The 27,770-nt window shown below is 35.0% G+C and overlaps 1 protein-coding gene across 4 annotated transcripts in view; it reads left to right on the forward strand.

Annotated features, from left to right (window-relative positions):
* GSK3B (glycogen synthase kinase 3 beta) overlaps window positions 1-27,770 on the forward strand; it is a 198,677-nt gene that overhangs the window by 146,148 nt on the left and 24,759 nt on the right. For 3 of the 4 annotated variants that reach the window (XM_059921032.1, XM_059921035.1, XM_059921034.1), the window contains exons 8-10: window positions 12,161-12,256; window positions 20,964-21,002; window positions 23,787-23,973. In XM_059921032.1, coding sequence (XP_059777015.1) covers window positions 12,161-12,256; window positions 20,964-21,002; window positions 23,787-23,973 — 322 coding nt within the window. The remainder of the gene's footprint in view (window positions 1-12,160; window positions 12,257-20,963; window positions 21,003-23,786; window positions 23,974-27,770) is intronic. The other variant, XM_059921033.1, reaches the window with a different exon arrangement.

Consider the following 27,770-nt stretch of genomic DNA (forward strand, 5'->3'; position numbering starts at 1 on the left):
AAATAAAGATGTTTAATTATTCAGCCATGTCACATATCTCTTTTGCTTCTGTGTTACACAGTTTTTATCTGCTTATTTAAAAAGCTTTGATTGAATTTATTATGTATAGCCTTGGTCATGTATCCTTTTAGTCTTTCAGGGTACATACCACGTTAACAACATGTTGATTTAGTGAACTATCTGGGCTAGAACATAGAGGGTCTTTGCCCTCAAGGAGTTCAGAGACTCATTGAGGGGAGGAAGGGAACAAATGAGGGCAATAAAGTAAGGCAGGTATGATCCCAGAAGTCTGAGCAGAGTACAAAGGCAGGAACATCCTATTTGGAGGTAAATCCTATCTGGAAAGACTTAATAGAAGAGGTAACTCTTGAGCTGACTCTTGAAACATGGAAAGATATTCACCATTTAGTGAAAGGACGGGAATGGAGGACATACGTGCTTATTAATTTGGACAAGGATGCTTAGTGAAGTCAGGTCTGTTGTGCGTTGCTTTATGGTTTGAGCCTAAGGTTCTGAATGGTGGGGATAGGATATGAGTTTACCAGGAGAGAGAAGGCTGGAGCTGTGGGCAGTGGCCAGAACACATTAGTCTGTAAGCAGCTGGAAGCCACTGTAGGATTTTAAGCAGAGGAGTAACAGATTTCTAATAGAATTTCTTTTATTTCACGTTTGCTTTAAAGGCTGCACATACAGCTCTATTGCTAAAGTTTGGCGACCTCTGGTGTTGAGCCATTAAAACGCAAAGCTGTGAAAGAAATGTATTTCAGAGCTTTTGTCAGATGATTCTTGGCTGTGTTTTATTTCTTTGAAGACATAATTCCTGACTTGATATTTATTGGTGTTAGCTAAATTTGCAACTAAATGAATGAAAAAAATGTTAAAACAAGCATGATGGGACTGGGTACAAATGAAATGATTGATTTAATCATAAGGGATGAATAGCATCGCCAAAGGGTTGTGACAGGCTAATCTCTGGTACTTTGAGTCTTTCCACCACCTACTCCACATGATGTTCTAGGATAATGGACTTAAAAAATACTTTTTTGCAATAAATGGAAAGATCTTATTCTAATAACAGATAACTCAGAGTACACACTTCCCAATGGTGTGATAATTTTGAACGTCCGCCCCTTTTATTGTGTGAGAGATATACTTACAGAAAAGTGCATAAAACATTACGTGCGGTTTCGTTTCCTTTAAGTTGTGGGGGACTCAGTTTTTAGGAAATCCAGGAATAATAATTATTTTTTAAGTGTACCCTTAGTCTAAAAGTTTTGGAAAAAAATTACTTTTCCACCTCTTAATATTTGGCGGAATCCTAAGACTTGTCTTGTGTCTGAAGTGATAAAGTCCACGTCAAACATGCTTTTTCTTAATCTATAAAATGAAAAAGTTTTAGTATATGATTTCAGATTTTCCAAATATAAATCAGCTGAAATAAATCAGGTAGAAATACACTCTGAACCTAATAGAAACTTAACATAAAACTTAAAGATATACTCAGAAGTAGAAATGGGATAGTTGATTTATTTAAATGTTTTATGTTTGTGGTATTGATTGCAGATGGTGATGCATTCAGAATCTTGCTCTTCATAATCTGTCACTTGTTTACCTTTTAGCCTTTAATGTTGCCATCCATCCATTTTCTAATCCTTATTTTCTGTTAGCACTCAACTGTTACAGTTATCCAAATCATGCTGTTCTCCACTTCGTACCTAGAGTGCATAGAATGTGCATCTGACTCGCTTGCTTCCTAGATTCCTTAAGTAAAATTAGCTCTTGCCTCTCCTTTCAGGATCCTTTCCTGAATCTTTTCCTTACTCCAGTGCATTGTTAGCACTTTCACCTTACCCATTATCTGTGCTTATTTTGTTGTACTGATCTTGGCTATTTGAACTTGATTTATAATGTACAAGTCTCTCTGCCCTAGAGCTCCTTGAGCATAGGAACTTTGTTGAGTGAGTGACTTAAGGAGGCTGAAAAAAATTTTTAAATGCCTCTCAATTATGTCTAACCTTTGCATTCTTACATTCCTTTGCATCTTAACTCATACCTTTGCTTTCTTAAAGACTAAACATACTGTATATAAAATAATAATTCTGATTTTAGGGTTTGACAGACTCTGATAACTTTTAATGCTAACCTTAAGATAGCAACAGAAGAAGGATAAACATATGGTTGTATTTAGGGTAGTAACGTCATCACAAATTACATAATGGTCTGTTTTTTACTTTTTAAATTAATTTCATAGAGATGTTAATTTACATACAATAAAACGTAGCAACTTTAAGTGTACAGTTGAATGAGTTTTGACAAACATATAACCACTATCCTGGTCAAGGTTTAGAACATTTCCATCAATCACCCCAAAAAATGGGGTGACCAAATGTCCCAATTTGCCCAGGACTGAGGGATTTGTCAGGATAGTCCCAGGTAAACTGCAACAGTTGATCACCTTGTTTGTATACATTTGCAGTCTCCCATCTTCTGTTTCAGGTTACCATAGGTCTGCTTTCTGTCACTGATGATTAGTTTTTCCTATTCCAGAATTTCATATGAATGGAATCATACAGTATATATATATTTTTATATCTGGCTTCTTTAGCTCAACATCATGTTTTTGAGACTCATCCATCGTTTTATTTGTATTACCTATTCTGTTTTATGCTTAGTTGTATTCTATGCATATGCCACAATTTGTTTATCCATTCACTTGTGGGTGGGCATTTGACTTGTTTTTTTGTTTTGGCTATTATGAGTAAAGTTTCTGTGTTTGTTTACAAATATTTTTGCAGACATGTGTTTACATTTCTCTTCAATAAAGAACTAGGACTGAAATTGCTGGTCATATGATAAGTGTATGTAAACTTTGTAAGAAATCATCAAACTGTTTTCCAAAGCAATTTCACTGTTTCTCACTCCCACCAGCAGTGTATGAGACCTCCAGTGGTTTACATTCTTACCAACATACGGTATTCATAATAATTTTAAGTTTAGTCTTAAAATTGCTTTTATCATTAGGAAATGTCCTTCTTTGTTTTTGTTTAATTTCCTTGTCCTGAAGTCTGCAATTTTCTGGTATTAATGTAATAAGCACTCTGTCTTTCTTATGATTAGTGTTTGCATGGTATATCTTTTTGCATCCTTTTACTTTTAATCTATGTGTCTTTATATTTAAAGTTCATTTTTTACAGACAATATATACTTAGGTCTTCTTTTTTAAATTGTCTGATAATTTCTACCTTTAATTGGAATGTTTAGACTATTTACATTCAATGCAGTTATTAATATGCTTGGTTTTAAGTATTCCACCTTGATATTTGTTTTCTTTTTATTGTTCCTTTCTCTCTCTTTTTCTCTTTTACTGCTACCTTGTGGCTTATAATGAGTGTGTTTTATTTTCCCTATTGACTTTTTAAGCTATATCACCATGTTGCATTTTTTTTAAGAGTTTGTTCTAAGATTGAAAATAGGCATCCTACTCTGTCACAGACTACAAATAATAATTTACCACTTTGCATATAAAGTAAGAACCTTACAACAATGTATTTCCATTTTCCCTTCCTGTCCTTCATGCTCTTGTTGTCAGACATTTTTTACTCCTACAGTACTTTATTATTTTGCTTTAAACAGTTTTCTTCTAAAGCAATTTAAAAGCAAAGGGGAAATGTCATACATATAGCCTGTATTTACCATTTTTGGTGGTCTTTATTCCTTTGTATAGAGAGGAATGTCCGTTTGGAATCCTTTTCTTTCATCCTAAAGTATTTTCTTTTAGTGAAAATCTCCTGGTGACAAACTCTCTTAGCTTTTGTTTGCCTAATAATGTCTTTTGAAGGATATTTTCACTGGATATAGAATTTCTTGGTTTCCAGTTTCTTGTTTCTTTTTTTAGAAAGGTCTCTATTTTCTTCTGGCTTGCATTGTTTCTGCTAAGTCAGCTGTCATTCTTATTGTTGGCTGTCTAAAATGTGTCCCTTTGTTTTGGGAAAGATTTTCCCTTTATCAGTGGCTTTTATTAGTTGATTGTGACTTGTTACGTTATTTTCTGTATTTATACTGCATAGGTTTCATTGAGATTTTCATCAAATTTGGAAAAATGTTGGCCACTGTTTCTTCAAATAGTTTTTCTACATCTTTCCCCCCATTACCCTACTCAGACTCCAAACACACGTACATATGTTTTTCTAGCCATTTTACCTCCATGCTTCAGCTTTGGTAGTTTCTATTTTTTGTTTTTCTTTTTTTTTTAAAGTTCACTGATTGTCTTCTGTGATGTGTTAGACCTCCAGGGAAGTTTTCATTTCACGTGTCATACTTTTCAACTGTACAGTTACTGTGTGGTTTGTTTTTTTTTTTTTTTAATCCTCCATGTGTCTCCTCAATATAATAGCTGTCTTATAGTCCTTATTTGTCAATTCTGTCATCTCTGTCATTTTTGGATCTGTACCTGTTGACCAGTTTTTCCCCCTTCTTCTTTTTGGATCATATTTACCTTTTTCTTTAAAGAGTATTTTGTCGGTTAGTTTTCTAGTTATTTACTCTAGAGAGCAATTCTAGTATCAGTTACTGAATAATGACTAGAAGGAGAAGTCCATGATAATTTTTCTTTTTTTAAATAATGCAAGCCTTTGCATGACATTCCAAATTTATTGACCTACTGATGCCAGGTTATGCAGAATTGTACTATGTTATATAAGGCTTTTAGTTTACATTAGACCACCTTAAAGTAGTTATGGCTCCCTGCTAGATATGCACAATATTTACACCCAAAGCAATTCCATAACAATGGTTTCTGTAACTTAGGCCTTGAGATTAAAAATTCTAAGCAATAGAATGACTTACAATGTGCACATCCATGGGACTTGCCCATCATTTAACATTCCAATCTAAATTCTACATGTGTGAAACAATCACTAACATACAAGGTACTAAACTTACATGTTTGGTATTGCAGATATGCTTAAGCATGAGTAAGCATGGGATTTACAGTGAAAATCTACAGCTAAAGGAGCCTGAAAGTGATTTATCAAAATTGCTCAATTATTAAAAGCATTTTTACAAAAATTTATAAAATAAGTTTGAGATTTGTTACACTTTTTGATCTTGTTTAGACAAATAGATGCCTGTATTTCTTCATATTATTCTAATGTTGCCTAAGATCTATAATCCATAAGTTAACAGTTCAAGATACTCCTTTTATTAAATTGATATAGTTAGATTTTACCATGATATAGGTAGATTTTATTTAAATCATGTTTTTTTTTAAGTTGTCAAGAAAAGTCCAACTTTTTTGTTTAACTTTTAACTATAGCCTTGTGATCTTATAAAATCTAAATATATTCCACATGACTCCGAAGAATTCAGTTTTATTTTATGGTATAACCAATGGAGTTTAAGAAAGTGATTTTTAAAAAATTATTATTACTTTTAAAATAAATTTACTTTATTTATTTAATTTTGGCTGTGTTGGGTCTTTGTTGCTGCACGTGGGCTTTCTCTAGTTGCGGCGAGCAGGGGCTACTCTTTGTTGCGATGGCAGTGCTTTTCATCGTGGTGGCTTCTCTTGTTGCGGAGCATGGTCTCTAGGCGTGTGGACTTCAGTAGTTGTGGCTCGCAGGCTCTAGAGCGCAGGCTCAGTAGTTGTGGCGCATGGGCTTAGTTGCTCCACGGCATGTGGGATCTTCCCGGACCAGGGATCCAACCCATGTCCCCTGCATTGGCAGGCGGATTCTTAACCACTGCGCCACAGGGAAGTCCCTTTAAATTATTTTTTAGAAACCTTTTCTTGTTCCTGCCCTTAATATTAGGTAGACCATTTTAGGGAGTCAACTACACATGCATTGAATCCCTTATTTACCATTGGCAGACTGTAACTCTGAGAAGTCTGTTTACCATAGTGAACGTTAGGTTTCTCTTAAGTGTGAAATGGGGTAATAGAGTATCTGTAAAGTTTAAACGAGAAAAGAAAATTAATATACCTAGCATAGAGCTCTTAATACTGGTTACTCAGTAAACATTTCTTCTTTTTGTTCTCCCGTTTCCCTCACTGATGTACCTTTTAAAAGGAGAACTTATGTATGCTGTCTTTACTTGCTCATTTCAGATGATTATAGTCTGCTTGCTCTTCTCACGAGTGACCTCACCAAGGTCAGAAAGGAAGTTTTCATGACCAGCATCAGTGAACACCTTTTGGGCTTTGTTTTACCTGGGCTCGTTGTGTCAGATACCCACCTCTCAGTCCTTTAAGTGTTCACTTTCCTTGTCCTCCATGGTATCATCGTCTGTAGGACCTGTTCCAGTCTCTTAGGCTTCTGTCTCAACCTTCTTTTTAAATTTCCCTTTTTCCATATATTCGGGTCTTTTGAGTCCCCATCTTTAGCACTCTTCTTCTTCAACGTGCTTTGCCTCTTACTCTCACAACCACCTAGCGTCTGTGCATCAGGTACTACCAAAGCTGTTTTTCCATCCTCAAGCTCACTTCTAAATGATATACTTAATATCCACCACTTGGTGGAGAACTCCTCCAGGTTCTTCTTTTTTTTTTTTTTTTTTTAATTTTTTTTTAAACTTTGGGTTTATTTTATTTATTTATTTATTTATTTATTTATTTATTTATGGCTGTGTTGGGTCTTCGTTTCTGTGCGAGGGCTTTCTCTAGTTGTGGCAAGTGGGGGCCACTCTTCATCGCGGTGCGCGGGCCTCTCATTATCACGGCCTCTCTTGTTGCGGAGCACAGGCTCCAGATGCGCAGGCTCAGTAATTGTGGCTCACGGGCCTAGTTGCTCCGCGGCATGTGGGATCTTCCCAGACCAGGGCTCGAACCCGTGTCCCCTGCATTGGCAGGCAGACTCTCAACCACTGCGCCACCAGGGAAGCCCTCTCCAGGTTCTTCTTGAATATCTTAAATACTATTTTCTCTTCCAGCTCTGTTCCTTCATACTTAATAGCATCAAAATTTTTCACAACTACCAACATTAAAAGCTGAAATTGTCTGTCCTCCAACCAAGTCAATAAACAGATTCTTTCATACCATCTCCTAAAATTGGTTTGCCACTGATGAGATTTAAATTTTTTTTTTTTAAGATTTGTCTTTTTTTTTTTTAATTTATTTTATTTATTTATTTATTTATTTATGGCTGTGTTGGGTCTTCGTTTCTGTGCGAGGGCTTTCTCTAATTGCGGCAAGCGGGGGCCACTCTTCGTCGCGGTGCGCGGACCTCACTATCGTGGCCTCTCTTGTTGCGGAGCACAGGCTCCAGACACGCAGGCTCAGTAATTGTGGCTCACGGGCCTAGTTGCTCCGCGGCATGTGAGATCCTCCCAGACCAGGGCTCAAACCCGTGTCCCCTGCATTGGCAGGCAGACTCTTAACCACTGCGCCACCAGGGAAGCCCAGATTTGTCTTTCTTATGTTGTTTTTTTGTTTATTTGTTTGTTTTAATATTTATTTATTTATTTGGCTGCGCCAGGTCTTAGTTGTGGCACACAGAATCTTTAGTTGTGGCATGCGGGATCTAGTTCCCTGACCAAGGATTGAACCCTGCATTGGGAATGTGGAGTCTTAACCACTGGACCACCAGGGAAGTCCCGAGATTTAAATTATGTTCTAGCTCTGCTTCTGATTAGTTCTGACCTCTGAAAAGTTGTTCTTTCTGGGCCTCAGTTTTTCTCATCTCTAAAAATGTTTAGACTAGATTAGAGGTCAGCAACTGGGCCCAGGGACCAAATTAAGTCTGCTGCCTATTTATTTATGGCTGCTTTGTGCTACAGTAGTAGAGCTGACTAGTGACAGAGGCTGTATGGCCCACAAAGCCTAAGGTATTTACTCTCTGGCCCTTTAAAAAAAGTTTGCTAATCCCTTGACTAGTGGATCTCCCATCTACTTTTCATCTCTGTTAGCCAGCCTGGGGAGAATGTGCTTTCAAGATTTAAAAGTGAGAAGAAAAAGAATAGAAAAATTATTATAGTAGTTGAATATTTGGCAAGAGAAATTAAACATAGAACAGACTGTGACATTGGAATTTCGCTTTCCCCATCTAATGGCGTTAGTGATTCAAGGTCATGTGGCAGTAACAAAGGAGTAAGGAGATCTCTGTTGCCACTTTGTGGTAACATGCTAGTTTATTTGCTTAATTGCTTTTAAATAATTGATAGTGAATATATCAATGATTCCATTTACTAGTTAGTAATTTTCTTAAAAGTCACAAATATCCACATTTTGAAGGTAAAGAACACAGTTAAACTGACCACTAATAAGAAGTATAATTAAGAATCTTTTTTATATCATAACTATTCATCAAAGCAGATTATTTCCCATTGTGATAAAGGATTTTTTTCCACATCCATGCACCTGGTGTATATCGAAGGAGAATTCTAGGTATGTAAAAAATGCTTAGATGAAAATACCAGAAATATTGAACCTTAGTTAATTATATGTATGCTGACATGTACTAGTGTCTGCAACTGACTTTCAAATGCATCAAAAAATAAGGTGGATCGATATATGGATTGAGGGGTGGAAATGTGATGAAACAAATATGGTAAAATATTAATCATAGAATCGAGGTGGTATAGGCAAGGGCATTTTCACTATTTAAGAAAAGGTGCAACTTTTCTCATGTTTGAAATTTTTCATGTATAAAATTTTGGATAAATGTTTAGATCTAAGTGGTTGTGAGACAGTGAGTTTAGGGAGAATATGGGAGTGACTACACATATGCACACATACAGTATACCTTCTTGCTTTCACATAAAGTAAATTATTAAAATTTGTATTTTAAGCAAACCTTTTGTACATGTCATAAGTTTCTCAGCTGTTTTAGTGTATATTTCACAGATTTACTTCCCCTGGGAATATTCATAGTCTATAATGAAAAACATAAGAATTGAAACTTCAAGGAGCATCCTGCCTTTTAGTTATATAGTGTGTAAATATGGGACAGTCAGCCAAATGGCTGATAAGTTCATGTGATCTGTGTTCATACAGTAAAAAAATGTATTTACTAATAGATAGCATACAACGCTCATTTCTTTTGGCATTCTTACCAGCTTGTAGGGAATTAGGACCATGCCTTGTGTTAACAAGGTATTGAATAAATATAGGGAGACTGTGCAAAAAATACTCACTGATTTGAGAGTGGGCATTTCTTAAGTGTCATTTCCTTTATTGTGAAACATATCATAATGCAAAAATATATTAAAATGTATTAAGTTTAAAGCATAATAATAAAGTGGATATCCATGTAAGTACCACTCATTTTAAGAATTAGAATTAGAAGAACTACTTATGCCCATCCCACTCACAGTCCCTCCTCCTACATCCTTCCTAGTAAGCTAAATAATCTATACTTGATTTTTCTAATGAATATTCCCATGCTTTTGATTTGGTTTTACTATGTAAACTAAAATATAGTTTAGTGTTGCCTGTTTTTAAACTTTATATAAGGCAGTTATACTATATGTATTCATTATTGAGTGAAAACTCACCACTGCGTGAGATTCATCCATGAGGTATGTGTAGCTCTAGTTCATTTATTTTCATTGCTAGTTAGTATATCATTGTATGACTATACCACAATTTAGTTTATTTATTAATTCTACTTTTGGATTTTTGTTTTTGCCTGCAATATTATATTATTACAGACTACATATATATATTACAGACTATATATATATATGTATGTATCTAAAGAGATTCTCTAGGTTAGAGTCTATGCCTTAAAATGGAATTAGTGGGTTGTAGCATCATTGAAGGTATGCATTTCATTTTTTAAAAAAATACTTATTTATTTATTTGGCTGCATTGGGTCTTAGTTGTGGCACACAGGATCTTTGTTGCGGCATGTGGGATCTTTTGTTGTGGCATGTGGGGTTCTCTCTAGTTGTGGCGTGCAGCTTTTCTCTCTCTAGTTGTGGCACTCGGGCTTCGGAGCGTGTGGGCTCTGTAGTAGTTTGTGGCACGCGGGCTTAGTTGCCCCACAGCATGTGGGATCCTAGTTCCCTGACCAGGGATCGAACCTGCATCCCCTGCATTGGGAGGTGGATTCTTTACCACTGGACCACCAGGGAAGTCCCTGAAGGTATGCATTTTAAATACTCATTTTTTTTCAAGTCATTGCTGTTTTTCTTTAGCACTTAAAAAAATCTAGTGGAGTTGCATTTAGGAGGTAGAATTATCGATAAGTTCACTCTCCCTTCTTTTTCACTGTTTTCCCCATTACATGTTACACATGTACACCCTTCATCAAGGGTCTAATTTAGAACATAAGTGCTTGCTTTATTATTTAAAAATAAAAACTTTTATTTTTCATATTTTAAGTATAGATAGCTCCTGACTTTTAAATATCTGATAGTTACAGCTACAAAGATCAGAGATTTCCCTTCTCAATACACCTTGCTTCGCTCTGTAAAGCTGGAATTCTACTACAAGAATGAAATGAAGTTTATAAATATTTATCACCTCTAAAAATGTCCTAGTACCTCTTTGTAATACTTGCCTCCAGCTCCTCATAACCATGGATCTTCTTTCTGTCACTGTAGGCAGAAAATGTTCTAGAATTCCATATGAATTAAATTATACAGTAGGTACTTTTTTCGTCTGCTTTTGCTTAGTATAATTATTCATCCATGTTTTTATTATTATTATTATTATTACTGACTAGTATTGCATTGTATTAATATACCACTATTTGTTCATTCACCGTGTTGTGGACATTTGAGTTATTTCCACTTTCTGGCAGTGGCAAGAAAGATGCTATGCACATCAGTATACAAGTCTTTGTATGGACATATGCTTTTAATTCTCTTGGGTCACTACCTAGGAGAGGGAATGATGAGTATAACTTTTTTACAATTCCACCAGCACTGGATGAGAGTTTCACTTGCTCTACATTCTCAACAAGACTTTGTATACATAGTCAGTCCTTTTAATTTTAGCCACCTTAGTAGGTAGTATCTTGTAGTTTTAATTAGCATTTCCCTAATGATCAGTGACATTGAGCATCTTTTAATGTACTTATTTGCCATCTCTGTGTCTTCTGTGAAGTATCTGGTCATATCTTTTGCCCATTTTTATAGTGTTGTCTTTCTGTTTTTGAATTATAAGAGTCCTTGTATATTCGAGATAGAAGTCCTTTGAATATGTTTTGCAAATGTTTTCTCTCAGTCTAGCTTACCTTTTGTTTTCTTAAGAGTGTCTTTTGAAGAATAAAACTTTTAAAATTTTGATTAAGTTCTGCAAGTTTTAATGAAGTCTACAGAAGTAGAAACAACAACAACAAAAACCTAAAATTCTTACTTTGCCCTGATTATTCACCACAAATCAAGTACTTATCATTACATTCTACTCCTTCTGCACAACTATCCTTGAATTGTAAATGACTTAACATTTTATTTTAACAAACTTGTTTTATATCAGGCCCTAGAGTTATAAAGATGGGTAATAAATGTCATCTTTCTTCAAAGTACTCATTTTAGTATTTAGTGTTTCTTCCCATCATCTGCTTTGTGCACTCAGGTCCATATACTTTCCTTTGTCTGGTGCCTAATACAGCTCTGGAGGCAATGAAGTACTCGATATATTTTCATCTTGTATTATAGTTAGACTTTTTTCCACACACAAATAAGTAAGTTTATCATAGCAGGAAATCTCTTGTTCTTTGTATCCTTCATATACCATAGTGTAGTTCCTAGTACACAGGGACACTCACTTAATATTCAGTGATTGAATGGAATTATTGATGACCATGTTTGACTAAGATCCTCCTAAATATCAATAGTTTATTAATAATAAAACCTTTGGCTTACTTTACTAAATGAATAAAAGATGCTCTCATTTCAGATGCCATCATTGCAATAGATTGTTTTTCTAGAGAGAACGAGGATGCCTGATTTTTACTTGAATATTTTTGAGTGATCTTTCTTTTACAAGCCTGATTTAACATTACTATTATCATAAATGTCTGTATACGGTAGTATACCATGGGTTCTGTAGTCAGTTAGAAATTAAAGTCTTTTTATAAAGTCTGCTCTGTTTAATGAGCTATGTATTTTATAACTTTGGAATTCCTTTTTCCAGTAAAACCAGTACATTAAGACATAAAGACTATATTTGTAAGTATATAGAAAAATATGGCAATAACTTGCTTTCTTTATCTAGGTCCTGGGGACACCAACAAGGGAGCAAATTAGAGAAATGAACCCCAACTACACAGAATTCAAATTCCCTCAAATTAAGGCACATCCTTGGACTAAGGTGAGTCAAAAGAGTTTTTTAAAAAGCACATTAACCAGTAGTTAACTAGAAGTTGGATTTCTCTTTGTTCTTAAAGTAAACTATTTCGAGACTAGATGGCTGCCAGAGTACAAAGTACAATAGCACTTCTGCACATAAAGATAATTAGATAGCTGTACTTCAGTGTTTCATTGACCATATAGTTTCATCCCCACTGACTTCCTGTAGAAAGTTTCCAGCCTGGGTTTTTATTTGTAGGATGAGGACAGTACATATACATAGCATTCAAATAAAGAATTTCATTAGGAGCAGGATCTTATATATAAATTTTGACTACTTAAAATTCAGAAGTAATTTCTTTACATAGAAGTGTTTATTATTAGTTCAGTATCATATAGCATATGAAAATATACATTTTATATATTATTATTTTTTAAACTGTTAATATATAGACCTTATTATAGATGATATTTTGTGTTCTTTTGTTTACTTTCCTATTGGTGTTTTGGGAGCAGGAATAAAATGAAGATTTGATCATACTAGTAATATACATTGAAAGCAATTAATATGTCAACATCGTGTCACTAGCCATTGGAAAAGCCTAACCTCAACATTTAGACGGAGCCAATTCTAAGAGCCATAAGTACTAATTTACGAGAAGACTTTATTTTTTGCTTTGATACTTAATTGAAATGATTCTAGAGAGATTTTATTACAAAGTTGTTTTCATGTCAGTTTGATTTGTGAGATTGTATGCAGAGGGAAAAGAAAAAATCTCAATAGGGTTTATAGCTAGAGTGAATCTCTCATTTTATAGATTCTGAAACTCTGGCTAAACATGTCAAATGACTTATCCAAGATTCCATAGGTGGCTGTGACAAAGCCAGGATTAAGCTTCTTCTCGTGTGTGTGTGTGTGTGTGTGTTTAATGCCTGGTCTTTTAAACTTCTAGTTACGTGCCATGCATGCATCCCCCTTCCCAATTTACATATATTTCATTATATATTTTGTGGGTTGGAAGTTTTCAGCTTTTTAATATGTATTTCAAGCAGAGACTTTGTATATTTAAAAATATATATATATAACATGTTTTGATCATTGACAAGTTCATTTAATTGGTTATAGATCTTTTATAATAAGAGGTGAAGTAATTTAGGGCTAGGTGAAATAATTTACATTTTTAGATTAAAAGTAGGTGTCTTTCTCTAAGGTGTATTATGATTCAAGTTACTTTCCTTTGAGTTATCACTATCTTCACTTCTCTTCACCTCTCTTCACCTCTCTTCACTTCAGAAAATCCTCTTATTACTAATTATTTATTGTTTAGAATCAAAGGCCTCAGTAATATTTTAGTGCCAAAACTATAGGTTGTAGCTTTCACTGACTAAGATGTTGCCCTCCCCCATCCTCTTTTTAAGTTTACAATAAACACTAAATATTCTGAGGTAAATCATTCTTTGGTCTTTGTACTTCAAGTTTATTTTGAATCTGGGTCAGAAGATATTTAGGGTCTCTCATTCATTCTAAACTCAGAGAATCCTAGGTGGCCTGTTTGGATTTAGAAGCTGAGTTACAGTTTGAATCCAGCAAAGTTACTCCAAGTTAAAGTGTTTATAACAAGTGATTTCAGCCATGTTAAAGAGAAACGAAAAGCAAAGAGAATTCTGTGTATTGAATTAATACAGGGAAATATTCCAAAATGCTAACAGTAGTTAGGGTAAGAAGAGTGTAGGTGATTTTATTTTCTTTGCTCTGCATTTCTGTATTTCCATATTTTCTTTAATAAGCATGTTATTTTTATGAAGAAAGAAAAGTAAAATTCTTTTTGGTTGAATCTGACCTACGTATTCGTCACATGTATAGAGTTTCTGACCAATATAATGCTGAAATGAGGTCATGAGATCTTATTTAGTAGTCCTTGTCCTCAATTTTTTTTTTTTAAATCAAGACTGACACCGGTATTAGTGTGTGTCATATTCTGCATTTTTTTCCCCTGGATTATATCTCTTCAAGTATTAGCCGGGATGGAATGTGAGGAATGATTTATTATAATTGCCATGCAGGCAATAGAAGATTTGTGGTGAATTTGCATGCTTTACATCTTCTTTTGCCTTTGTGGATTCCTGATGTTTCTATATCTTACACTAATGCTTTTCAAACTTGAATAAACTATACAAAGCCCTTTTACTTGTTTGTTTTATTTAGGCTTCCATTCCTGTACCATGTGTAGAATAATAACTCAATTCCCCCACCTATTTTGTCTCTTCAAACTCTTGTGAACTCTTCATTCATACATGTAACATAATTGGGTTCTCACTTGGTACAAATGCATTTATTATGTAATAGTACACTTATGTTAATTTCTTAATAGAGCACACCATTAGGTTGCTGTTATTGTGGATGTAAACACAAAACCAAATTCAGACATAGAAATTCCATGGCACTACTATGTCATCCAGGTGATCCAGAATATATTGATTTTTAAAACTAGATTGTTATCAAAATAATAATACAAAATTTTAAATTTCTAGAGGGAACTCAGTCCCCTCTCCCCTGCCTTGTGATAGTGAACACCAACTTCAGAAATGCTCTCTTATGCTAGGCAGCCAATGGAGTTATTTTTTTAAAACATACAAAATGTTCTCTAAAGAGAAGAGCTTTTTGCCTTTGGAGGGCAGGTAAACGGGAGTCTGGAAACAAAACCTGCTTTGCCTTTATTGAGGTCTTCTGTTAAAACCCACTTTAGCCCCGTTTCCTGAAGCTGTGAGCATGTAAACCCTCCTTTCCTATGCGGCAGTGTAGTACAGCTATATCCCCAGATCCGGGAGCTCTTGTTCTCAAAAACTGTAGGCAGACAAAAAGATCAAGGGAGAAAATGTCTACCGTGGAAACATTGAGGTGAGGGTATTAAGATGTGTAAGAAAGATAGCAAACAGAAGAACAAAACAATGAAATAATCCTAGTGTGATATATAGCAGGAATCTTGAGAATGTAGAAATCCAATAAGATGCCCTTGACTATTACTTAATAGCCATAACAACCTAATTCATTGGATAAGCATTTGAGGCTTAAGTTGGAAAGGAAATATGTTCTAATGTTTTGAAACAGGGACCAATATTGAGAGTGACGGTGGGGAGGATAAATACCTCCCCACTGGTGTATGGTGTACACTTAAAAGAATAAAAGCCAGATGGGAAGCAAGAGGAAGTGATAATAAAAGTAAATTGAGAATTAAACAGAGATGGAGATTGGTTGGAAGAAGAGAAGAAGCTGAAATAGTCTGCATTTGGTACATGGAGATTTGGTCAAATGACAGTTCTATTAGGTATGAAGTAATGATCTAGTTTAAGCACTTCTCCCATTCTTTGTGCCTCAAATTTTTTTTTATTTTTGTCTTTTTTGTTTTGTTTTGTTTTGTTTTGGTAAGATAGCAATTAGCTGTTGTGTCTTTTCTCCAAATTCTTTTGAAAACAAAATATGCATATAAAGGATTATTTCATTTTAGTTCAGAGTAAATGTAAAGATTGTACCTCCAGTGTAGTTCTGTGATTTGTCCTCTCTATCTCCACTGCCCTGACTTTAGTTTAGCCCATCATCGTATCATAGAATTGTTAAAACAACCTCCTACATCCTGAGTTCCCTCCTTCATATCTTTCACACCCTCATTGCTGTCAAAGTCAGCTTTCTTAAAAGCACATGTGATACTGTCACTCCTATTTAAAATTTTTCTGATTCCTCATTGCCTTTAGGCAAATTTCACATACTATACACATAAAGACAAGAGTGATCATGTGTCCCAATTTATGCTTGTCCAGTGAAATTATTAATGCCACGTTCCTTCACACTCTTCAGTGTCCTAGTTTGGGTGACACATTATCCAGTCACTCTGCTCCTAATCATTTCTGCTTTTTCTTTCCAGAAAGACAAGAGATTTAGTTCTTTGTCCTGCTCTTAACCTTTCCTGAGGCATCTAGTCCGTTAAACCCAGTCTTTCCCAAGTGCTCCAGCTCCTTCACCCTTAAATGCATACAGTTAAGCAATGAATTTAAAAGCTTAGTGTTTAGTTAGGGTAGATTAAGGGTTTCTAATAAGGTTACATTGTAATAGTTATATAAATTTCTTCCCAATTTTGAGTAATGTTTTGTTTAAAGTTAAAACAAGTATTCCCCTTTATCCCAGTAATAAGTAATCCTGTGAGGTCAGTTAGATAATACAGATGTCTGTATATTCTTTCAGAGTAATGAAATTCATAAATGATATATCTGGTTAGTAGGAAGTAGATTAGAATCCCAAGGGCCTTGGTCTCTTTCAGTTGACCTAGTGCTGCTGTTTAATATGTTAGCTACATATGACAGTGTTGTCCTCACTTTGAAGGGATCACGCAGTCATGCTGAATTTTTTGGTCTAATCAAACTGTTCTCCTAATGGTTCCCCAGAGAAGCCACATTCGTTTCTACCTCTTCCTAGTGAACACTTAGAACGTTCTTTTTTTCTCTGCTTACCAAGTCTTGACCTTCTGTCAAGACCTCAAATCTCACTTCTCCCGTGAAGCATTTTCTAATTATCCAAATTCTACGTGATTATTCCCACCACATAACTCCTGTAGTACCTATCAATTCATACCATATGTATTATAGCAGTTTCTAATTTCTCTTTTGTAATGGTAGTAATAAAATGAATATCTATTACCTCAAAATGTTTGTTGCTGAGTTTTTGGCATACCATGAGTATGTATGCCAAAACTTAATATTAAGTATTAAGTTTACCTAATAGTTAATTGTCTTTAGGGTATGTGAGGACCTTGGATCATTGGTTAAATATCCCAGAAAGCCTTATCTACAAAAATCAATCCTTACATACTTGATTTCTTAGAACACAGGCCACATGCTGTGAAATGAATGAATACTAGTGTTTCCAGCTAGCTAATAGAGTAAGCAGAAAATTGAGGTTATTTCAACCATCAAGGACTCAGACCAGATGAGCTGCTTATTATATGTAGTATTCTCTATGCTTAAAGCTAAACCAAAAAGCCCCACTATAATTTTTTTTAAAAGACTTTCTTCATAATGTTGGTTTTTATTCCCTGAGCCTTTGAATACAAGATTTTTCACTTGGTAAACTTACCTGTTCTAACTACAGTTTCACACGTTACCAAAAATGTCTTCAGAGTGTCTTAGAGAGCGCAAAACAAAAATTGCTGTCAAACTTTATTTTTTTGCAAGTCCACTCTGCCTTTCTGGTCTATCTGCCTTGTTTTGCTCGCATGTATTCCAGAAAGCATAAAACTGTGTTGGGGATTTCTGTTGGTTCCTAAGTCTGCCACTTGTCTGTTTTGTTCTATTGCTTAGGTAATCAATTTCTATATTATTACTCAACCCCATCTGCATGCTGACCTCAACTAGTACATTGTCACTTGTCTCATAAATATACTACGTTCTCTACTGAATTTTCTACCTACATCATCTATTTTCCTATGTGAATAGACCTCCTCACTTTTCTGTTTATGCTGGCTTTACCCCTATTTCTTTGGAAACTATTGCACATTAAAATCCAGCTACTAGTGTGGCTAGTCCATATGTGGGAAGAATAATATAAAAAAGAAAGAATGCTAAGACATAAGTTTCAAGATCACTTGTGGGGAGCAAAAGATAGGGTTGAGGGTGGATTGAAAAAGAAGGCAAAAATCTGTTTCTGACTTAATCAATTGTTCTTTAAAACACTTATCTCCTATGTAATCAGTGCTGTGCTGGCTACCATAAAGGATGCAAAAGAACTAAAATATATAGTCCTCCTCTTTGAAAAACTTAGAGATGATATAACTGACTCAGTTGAAGCAAGTATTGAATAATATATAACCATATACTTGATTATGTGCTATTGGTATTCAAAGGTGTTTCACATACTCTAGGTATTATAGGGAAGATTTCCAGCGTGGGTGGTGGAGGGAAAAAGGAAGCCTCCTTTAACGGTGATAGAAGGGCTAGGGGGAGTGAGGGTGGGTACTGTTGAAGGAGGATTTAGATTTGCTTAGGTGTTGCTAAAGTTAGGAATTGCTGTAGTTTAGAGGACTATCCCTTAAGATAAGGAGGTGTGGATGAAAATAAAATATTATATTCTTAGGAAGGTCAACCTGACTATAGTAACCATTTTATGAACAATGAAAGATTAGATTGGATAAGTGGACATTTGGTAATTCACACTTCTATAGTATAGTACTATTTTATCAGTAACTGAGATTAGAGGGAGAAATTTCATTTCATAGTTAAATGCTGATATCAACACACGTATGATATTCCTTATGTGTATTAGAGCTCAGGAAAGCTCCATAAGCCTTTTAATTAGTGCAGCTGAAATGTATTGAATGCTGGCTCTGCTGTGGCTAAGGAAAGGATGTTTTTGTTTCTTATGAATTATGTACTGCACATGAGCACTTCAGTAGACTTAAGTTCTTTTCTTAATTAACTTGATTAATTAACTTAATTAACTAGTCAGCAAATCCATGGCATTGTCTCACTTTTAGTCCTGTATTTAGGCTTACAAATTGCAAATAATTTTATATATTAGGGTTGCTCTTCAGGAGTGTTCATGGTGTATCAGTTTTTAACATTGGATGCTTGTGTATTTTGTGTATGACCAGAGAACAGTGTCTGTATTGTACATTTATCACAATGAAAACTTGGGAGGAGTAGCTGTTCGAAACAGGCACAGTACTTGTTCTGCATTCTACTTAGATTAATTATCATTGCCCATAGGCATTCTTACATTGCTCTGGTTGGCTGTTTAATACAGTGGAATTGTTGAAAGCTGATGCTATGAGAATCAACCATAGGCCTTGATGTGGTATATATGACCATTTATAAATGGTAATTTTAAGGGGCTTATGATTCAGTCATAACAATTAGCTCCAGGTTGATATTTGATGTTTGATGGCAAAAGTCTATTCTAGGTCATGTAAAGGAGAAAATTACCTCTGTCCTTTCTGGGTTATCCAAATGCAAATTTATTTTGAATAATTCTTCTGTTAAGGACTCGTTTGCATTTGTTCAGTACCACAGAGAATTTATTTTGGAAAAAAATGAATTTTTTCTCTTAGTTTCTTCTATAGACTAGTATTTGTGATGAGAGTTTGTTTCAATTTAAGAAAATGAGTTGCTGCACAGGTGAGGTAGTATTTGAATCACTTAAAAGTTCATGTCAGTGTTTTGGTTCTTTTCAGTTTTTCCTTTCTCTTTTGTTTTCTTTCCTTCTTTTGTTTATTTATTTTTTGCTTTGTTCTGTTTTGTTTTATTTATTTATTTTTGGTTTTAGTTTTTACAGGGGGTGTTTTGGGCTCTTCATGGCCTTGCTGACATTCTTGGCTGGCCATATTTAGTCTGCGCACTAATTGTTAGTTGGCCCAGTTGAGTCTTACTTTGTGCTCTCAGTTTTTTTAGTCTGGTTTTCTATTTTTGTCCACCTGGTTGTGTTTTAAGTTCATGAGAGATTTTTATCCTGATGGGCCGGATTTTAATCCGTGTACTAAATTTTAGTCTGCAGACTAAAAATAATCCGCGGATTATTTATTTTTGCAAAATATTTAATTCCCCCACTGGAAACTATCCTAAAAGAATGTTAAATTCTCTTAGAATAGCCAAGGGAATTCACAGCTACTGGTGAGGTCTGCCATTTTTTGTTCTCAATACCTAGACATAATAGACCCTACTACCTCCCTTTTGCATAATTGGCTCCGTTGTGCCTAGGTGTTGGTGTACATTACTATGCATGTCACCTATAACTGTGACCGTCCCTTAGTTGTATTGTTCATTGTATATATTTTTGTTTAGCTTTTGGTGGGTGAATTGGGCATATTTGCAGATGGAACTGTGTTGAATTTGTAGTGCTCAAAGATATAGAATTTTTTTCAGTGAGTTTTTCCAAAAAGAAAGAATGTTCATGATTTTTCCTAAGTAATGGGTGCAAGGGTATCAGGGGGCAAAGCCCACAATAGAAAAAGTAAGTTTATACCCGCACTCCTGAGGTGATATGTCAATTTCCTGAAGAGTCCTCTAAGATAATGAGAATGTCAGTAAATATCTCTTAGCAGGGAAGTCAATCCAAAATGGAGAATAATCCGCGGTGGCCTGATCCTTCTTAGCTCACACAAATTGAAAATATCTGGCTTGAAATCTATAGTAATATAAATTAAATATATTTATTACTTTTCTCTCATCACTAATAATTTAGAAAAAAATGTTTATACTGTGTACTGAAATTCATTAATAGAGAAAATTAGCAAATTGAGAACTCGTATCTTTAAAAGCAGTCTGATATGCCCCCTCCCAAGCCATGTCAATGGACAATGAATCCAGGTCGTAGAAGACCAAACACTTTACTTTGGGAACTTTACTTCTAGATTTCATTTTGATTTTAACTTTTTTTGGTTTTGTATTTTTTTAATAAACGCACTGGCATCGGAACATAATTAACTAAAATTAAAATGTTTCTTTACTGTGCCTCACCATTGCGCAATCAAATTTTTTTGCATACACTGTGGTGAAATAATTTTTAAAACTTGGACTTGCTACTGTGGAGACTGATGTTTAAAGTTTATAACTGTATAAACATTTTCTATGTCCCCCCCCCACACCATGGATTTCTTATAACATTGGATATATTTTTCCTTGCTGGACTATTCTCTTTTGGATTGACTTCCCCTGTTTGGATTATTTCACTGCATTCTCATCTTTAGGATTCGTCAGGAACAGGACATTTCACCTCAGGAGTTCGGGTATGTACTTAATTTTTTTTTCCCAAAATTTCAGGGCAGGTCTATAAAACTAGGGGGAAAACTTTTTTTGAAAGGCTAGTTATTCATTCTTGAAATGTAATAGTAAAAACAATGTAGGTAGCTGTGATTTCTGTTTTTACTCACTGTATGGTATAGGTTTTGCTTATAGTATATTTAGATTGTCAGTTCCCTGAGTGATTTATTGACATCTAATCCGAAGTTTAGGAGTTGAGGGGTTTAAAAATTATTATTTTTACAAGAATAAATATTGACAAAGATCCACAGAACCAAAGATTCCGAGTGTTAGGCAATTTAAATGAGTAAGGAATGAAAAGCAGCAGAAACTAAAAGCCAAGGACTTCCATGGCAGTACAGTGGTTAAGACTCTGTATTTCCACTGAAGTGGGGACGGGTTCAATCCCTGGTTGGGGAAGTTCCGCATGCCGCACATTGCGGGCCAAAAAAAAAAAAAAAAAAAGCCAAATCTCAATAGTTACTGGTTTCCTTTTCTTTAGACACAAACATAATTCAGAAGAGCTATTTCTCGTTTGGCCTGTAATTTTTGAAAGTTGCATGCTATCACACCCAGTCATATGGTCAGAAATCTGGACTTTGGGTGCACTGGGTTTTGACCCCACATAATTTTCCACTTAACTTTTATCCATAGATTACTGAACCAAGACTTTTCTCATCAAGAATCTCTCAAGGGGTTTAAATTAATAATGGATACATTTTTAAAGGGCAGGTTAAGTCTTGATTTTAGGCTCTTGGAATGAATTCTTTTCTTTATTGTTTTTAACTCTTTGATACTGTGAGTTAGGATTCCCTGGCAAGAATAAGCTAATATGTGTCTTAGTACCAACATGGATGGTCACTTGTAGCCAGTAAGAAACCAGAAAGATGTGGATGACTTTTTTTTTTAATAATCAGAAATAAGCTTACAATACTGATTTATTAATAGCAATAACACAATTTTTTTTTTTCATTTAAACTACACTCACTGTCTAGCTACCCTGCATTTAAATGTTAGAAGATATTTATTTCTGCTTTTGGTGGTGGTACTTTTAATTCTACTTATGTGTTACCATATTGGTGCAGAGACATTTTTATTAGACTAGCTAGCAAAATAAATCTGTATGCTGTCAAATGCAAATTGCCCTCAGGGATAAAATATGTCAGTAGTGCTTAATATTTTTATGAAAAATTTTTCTAAATATTTCCACTGATTATTTTCTTTCACACTTTGATTATGGTTCTGGCTGGGGAGCAAGAAAGGGGAAAATGACTAAGAACAGTGTAAGATCTAAACATTTCAAATAATACAGTAACTCCTTGACTGAGGCAAGTCAGATTACTCAAAAGAATAAAGATAAAGCAGTTTTTGACCTTAGAGAGAGGGTTTTCTAACAAGCCAAATAAATTAACTAAGGCCTTTAATGTTTGGAAATAAATTTCTAATATCCTACCCAACGAATTTCTCAATTTCCATGGAAAATATCTTTATTAATAATAAACTTTGTGTAAAAACAAAAGGAATAAAAAAAGATTTTCAGAGTAGAGTACTCTTATAAATAGTCTCTTATAACCTAATGAGTTCTGTAGTAGTAACCAGTTCTCCTGCTTTCAGCCTAGGCGAATAGCCAAATGTTACATGAGCCTTTCTCTTAGGAAAACTTAAGCCTCCCACGCTCCTCTGTGCCTTGTCACAATCTACATGTCCTTTCCTTACTTTTAGGTCTATTTCCCTCCATTTTTACACATCTCTTTCTCTTTATGTGTCTGTCCACCTCCACCACTGCCACTACTACACCTTCTATTTGATTCTGTGTTCTTCCTGTCAAGGTATATATGTTTCATTTTTCTTTAGTTTCAAAGGCTTTCTGTTCGTTTATTTGTTTTTCCCCTTCTGCTGTTATTCTTTAACTGTCCATAATTTAGAACACAGTATATTTTTCATAGTTTCATGTATTTATTAGGAGTTTTAAGACATAGATGAGTAGAAAGCTTTCTATTCCTTTCAGCAAATTTATTTGCATTTTGCTTCAGTATAGCTTTCAATTTACTTTTTCTGTGAGTTAATAGCTCTTAATGAAAAATACATTTCTCTATTCCTGATTAAAACCCTAGAATATTTATTCAAATGAGGGTAAACTGGCCGTGTTCATGACAACAGCTACCTGAGAAAACAATTTTGGACATTTTACGAAGTTCTGGATATTCAAGAATTTCTTCAAATAACAATAGTCTCTGCTTATTGAAGAGTTAATACCAAATCGTTAATATTTATAGACCAAGAGTAAAACAGCTTTTCTTTTTTAAAAGCTATTAATTGCCAAAATTTGAACAGTGCTGTCCATTATCCATAATCGTTGCTAAAAAAATCACACAAAAGAGGCAACCTTTTGTCTATTGCCACAGCAGTCAAAACTTTAAAATTAATTTTGTATTCTTCTAGTTGTGCTTGCCTCCAGAACCCAGGCTTTCTTTTGTGCCTGTCACATTTTGTGTGCATGTTTGATTGTACTGCTTTATGATTAGCATATATAGATTTTTTTCCATTTCCCCTAGTTTTTTCTCTGAGCTTTTCTCATATAGTCTTTAATTAGCAGTTCACATCACTGTGGTAAATCATATGCAGTTAACTCCTTTCATTCTAGAAGGTTCCTTTCACAAATGCAACCATGTTTTTGTACATGGTGGGAATTAACTCAGTACTCAGAGGATAATTTGCTAAGATTCTTACAAAGAAACATTAATTGTACCTTCTCTTTTTTTATGCTGTAGGTCTTCCGACCTCGAACTCCACCAGAGGCGATTGCACTATGTAGCCGTCTGCTGGAGTATACCCCAACTGCCCGATTGACACCACTGGAAGCTTGTGCACATTCATTTTTTGATGAATTACGGGACCCAAATGTCAAACTACCAAATGGGCGAGACACACCTGCACTCTTCAACTTCACCACTCAAGGTAACTCCTAACACTTAATTCTTTTACCATTTCTGGGAAAATTACAGATGTGTGTGAAGTGACACTCTGTTAATTAAATCTGTGTAGGATAAAAGTAGGCATATTAAGTACTTATGCAGGTAGAAAGCATCCTATCTAACCACTTATTAGGCTACCACTTGTATGGTTTTGAACAAAATAATGGCAGGTAAAAAGTTTCAAATAGGCATAGCTTCTCTAATTTTTAGCAGATTATGATAAATCTTGGCACTTGGAGAAGTTATATAGAGATTTCACTGAGTGAGGTTTATCACTAGTAAGACTAACGTATAATTTAACCTTCAGCTTTGCATCTGAAACTTAGAATATTAAAATTTCTTGCTTCCCAAGGATTTATATCAACTTTTTTTAACCTGGGAATAAATTGGTGGCTGTATTTTTGTCATTTTAGACATTATACAGAAGGGGAAAACTAGAGTCCTATAAACCCCTTCTTGGAACTTAATATAACTTTATATATAAGGGATGTAGAAGAGAAATTCTCATCCCTTCTGGGACTTGGCATCATTGCTGCTGAGAAAACACTGATTGGAAAACTAAGTTTGTGCATTGGTGGTTTCTAAAAAGCCCAGGGATGGTCATTTCTTCACCATTTCTGTGTTCATTTTTCATTCATTCATCAACCACACTGCCTTTGATGATATGATTTTCTTCCTAAACTGAACATTAAATGTGTACAATTCCCTATAGATAAAACAAGGAATAAATAGCTTGTTTTGATTGATTAGTCAAGCTAAAAATGTAGAAGGGGGATGGAGAGCTTTCTGTGATGAGGAAATAGATATATTTCCTTTATTATAAAGCCCAATTTTTCCCCCATATTTAAACTTTTCTAAAATTGATTGTGGAAAAATGCGCTGCTTAAACTTTAGATTTGGGACATCGAAGTTGCTAGTAAAATAGACCTGGATGATTCAGTTGACTATAATCTTAAGCTGTCACTATTACATAATGCTGGCAATGCTGATGTAGTCTACATTCATCTAAGAAAAATGTTCAGGTATCCTGGGACTATTAATTTTGACTAGGGCTGATCAGAAATCATTTGGAATGTTGTTTTAAGTCCTGGCTATGCCTCTCTAAGAAGAATGTTAATGAATGCCAGGTAGGGTATACAAAGGAGCAGAATTGGATATAGAGCCTGGAAAAGTGAAGACTTAACGGACTCCTGAGAAAAATACCTCAAATAAAGACCTCAGCCCCTGGCATAAATAGAGACTAAATAATATTATTGATGAATCAATAAAGAAGTTTTCAACTGGTAATAGTGGAACAAGCTGTTTTCAGAATATTGATCTGTATATCAGGGAAAAGCTGGATGATGTCAAATATTGTAGATAAGATGATTCCGATTTGGCAGAAGGTTAGACTGGGAGACTCTTGGCCTCTTCCAGAACAGAAATTCATTGATTCCATGTCATACAAGTTTTAGACCTCTTGAGAAAATAAATTTTATTTTTAATTCTTACTGCTTTTGTTTTAATCGAGTAATACATGTAGATGGAAGAAAATGTTGAAAATGCAGAGGAAGTAGAGAAAATTAAAATCACAATCCCGAAGTAATTACTTTTAGCGTTCAAAATAATCACTTTTAGCATTTTATGGTGTAGCTCTTTTCAATCTTTTTTCTAATGCTAAAGCTGGTAATCCTTGAATATAAAGTGATCCTCTATTTTCCCATGTAGAAGATCCCAAAAGGGTTCTTTTTGTTAACTTGAATATATTTAAAATTATATATTATATAAAGTTAATATTAGGTTAGGAATTTTTTTTACATCTCAAATTTCATAAAACAATTTTTTTCAAACTCTATATGCATCTTTTACATCTGTGTCTTTGTTATCAGTAGAGCTACTTTTTGAACCATCTATATAGTTTTTTAGGTTACATCACCTGAAGTTTTTAATATGAAGCACTTTTTGAATCTGTCTGAGACCACCATTGGAAATTCTACATGTATCCATTTACATAACATGATACATTGTTTTCCTTTTTGTACTGTAGGTTTATGTTTATTGGCTGCATAATATAATTATTTAGTGGATTGCTTTTTAAAGTGGTATCTAAAAGGCTTTTGTATGCAGTGACATCCAGTGGAACTGTGGAGTCTTGACATCAGAAACTACTAAGTCAGTGCTAAATTTCATTATTTTTTAAATTAATTAATTTATTTATTTATTTATTTATTTTTGGCTGGGTTGGATCTTTGTTGCTGCCCGAGGGCCTTCTCTAGTTGTGGCGAGCGGGGGCCACTCTTCATTGCGGTGCGCGGGCTTCTCATTGCAGTGGCTTCCCTTGTTGCAGAGCACAGGCTCTAGGCGTGTGGGCTTCAGTAGTTGTGGCTCGTGGGCTCAGTAGTTGTGGCTCGCAGGCTCCAGAGCGCAGGCTCAGTAGTTGTGGCGCGCGGGCCTAGTTGCTCCGCGGCATGTGGGATCCTCCCGGACCAGGGCTTGAACCCGTGTCCCCCGCATTGGCAGGCAGATTCTTAACCACTGCGCCACCAGGGAAGCCCCAATGTGCTAAATTTCTTTACCTCTTTTTTTACCATTTTTGTCAGGTAACTTTAAAGTTTCCCAAATTTTGAAGGGAACCTTGATTGAGTTTTTTCTCATGCTAAGTATCTTCTCCAGCAAGTACTTTGTTTCTCAGAATACACAAATCAAGACAGCCCCTTGTCAAGTGAACAACTTGGTAGAAACTCAAATGCATACAAGATGATATTTATGATGGATACATTTTGGAGAATAATTCTCCTTAAATTGAGACATATTTTGATACATACTCTTCAATGTGCGTGTGCACCTGTATGTGTTGATTGAAAATGAGATGCTGCTTAAACCTTTCTTTGATCAGATTTAAAAATCCAGGATTCAGCTTCACTGTTACCATGCACCATTTTCGAAGTAATTACATTTGATTCTTTAGTCACTGGCTAATAATTTTCTATTATTACTAAAGAAAATAAAATTTAAAACAACTAAGTTTGTTATTTTATGAATTTCTAAACTTTTTTAAAAACTGAGATAAAATTCACATAGCATAAGATGAACCATTTTAAAGTAAACAATCCAGTGGTGTTTAATACATTCACAGTGTTGTGCAGCTATCACCTCTGTCAAATTCCAAAACATTTTCATTGCTCCTGAAGAAAACTCTGTACCCATTAAGCACTCAGGCTCCATTAATCCCTCCTTCAGCCCTTGGCAGCCACCAGTCTGCTTTCTGTCTCTATAGATTTACCTATTCCGGGTATTTCATATGATGGAATCACATAATGTGAGACCTTTTGTGTCTGGCTTCTTTCACTTAACATGTTTTCAGGGCTCATCCATGTTGTAGCATGTATCAGCATTTCATTCCTTTTTATGGCAGAATAATATTTCATTATATCATGTCTTAATCAGTTCAGGCAACTATTAACAAAATACCATAGACTAGGTGGATTAAGCAACAAACATTTATTTATTTTTTAAACGTCTTTATTGGAGTATAATTGCTTTACAATGGTGTGTTAGTTTCTGCTGTATAAAAAAATGAATCAGCTATACATATATCCCCATATCTCCTCCCTCTTGCATCTCCATCCCACCCCTCTAGGTGGTCACAAAGCACCGAGCTGATCTCCCTGTGCTATGCGGCTGCTTGCCACTAGCTATCTATTTTGCATTTGGTAGTATATATAAGTCCATGCCACTCTCTCACTTCGTCCCAGCTTACCCTTCCCCCTCCCCGTGTTCTCAAGTCCATTCTCTACGTCT

This window comes from Balaenoptera ricei, chromosome 4 (genome assembly GCF_028023285.1).
Source record: "Balaenoptera ricei isolate mBalRic1 chromosome 4, mBalRic1.hap2, whole genome shotgun sequence".
Lineage (NCBI taxonomy): Eukaryota > Metazoa > Chordata > Mammalia > Artiodactyla > Balaenopteridae > Balaenoptera > Balaenoptera ricei.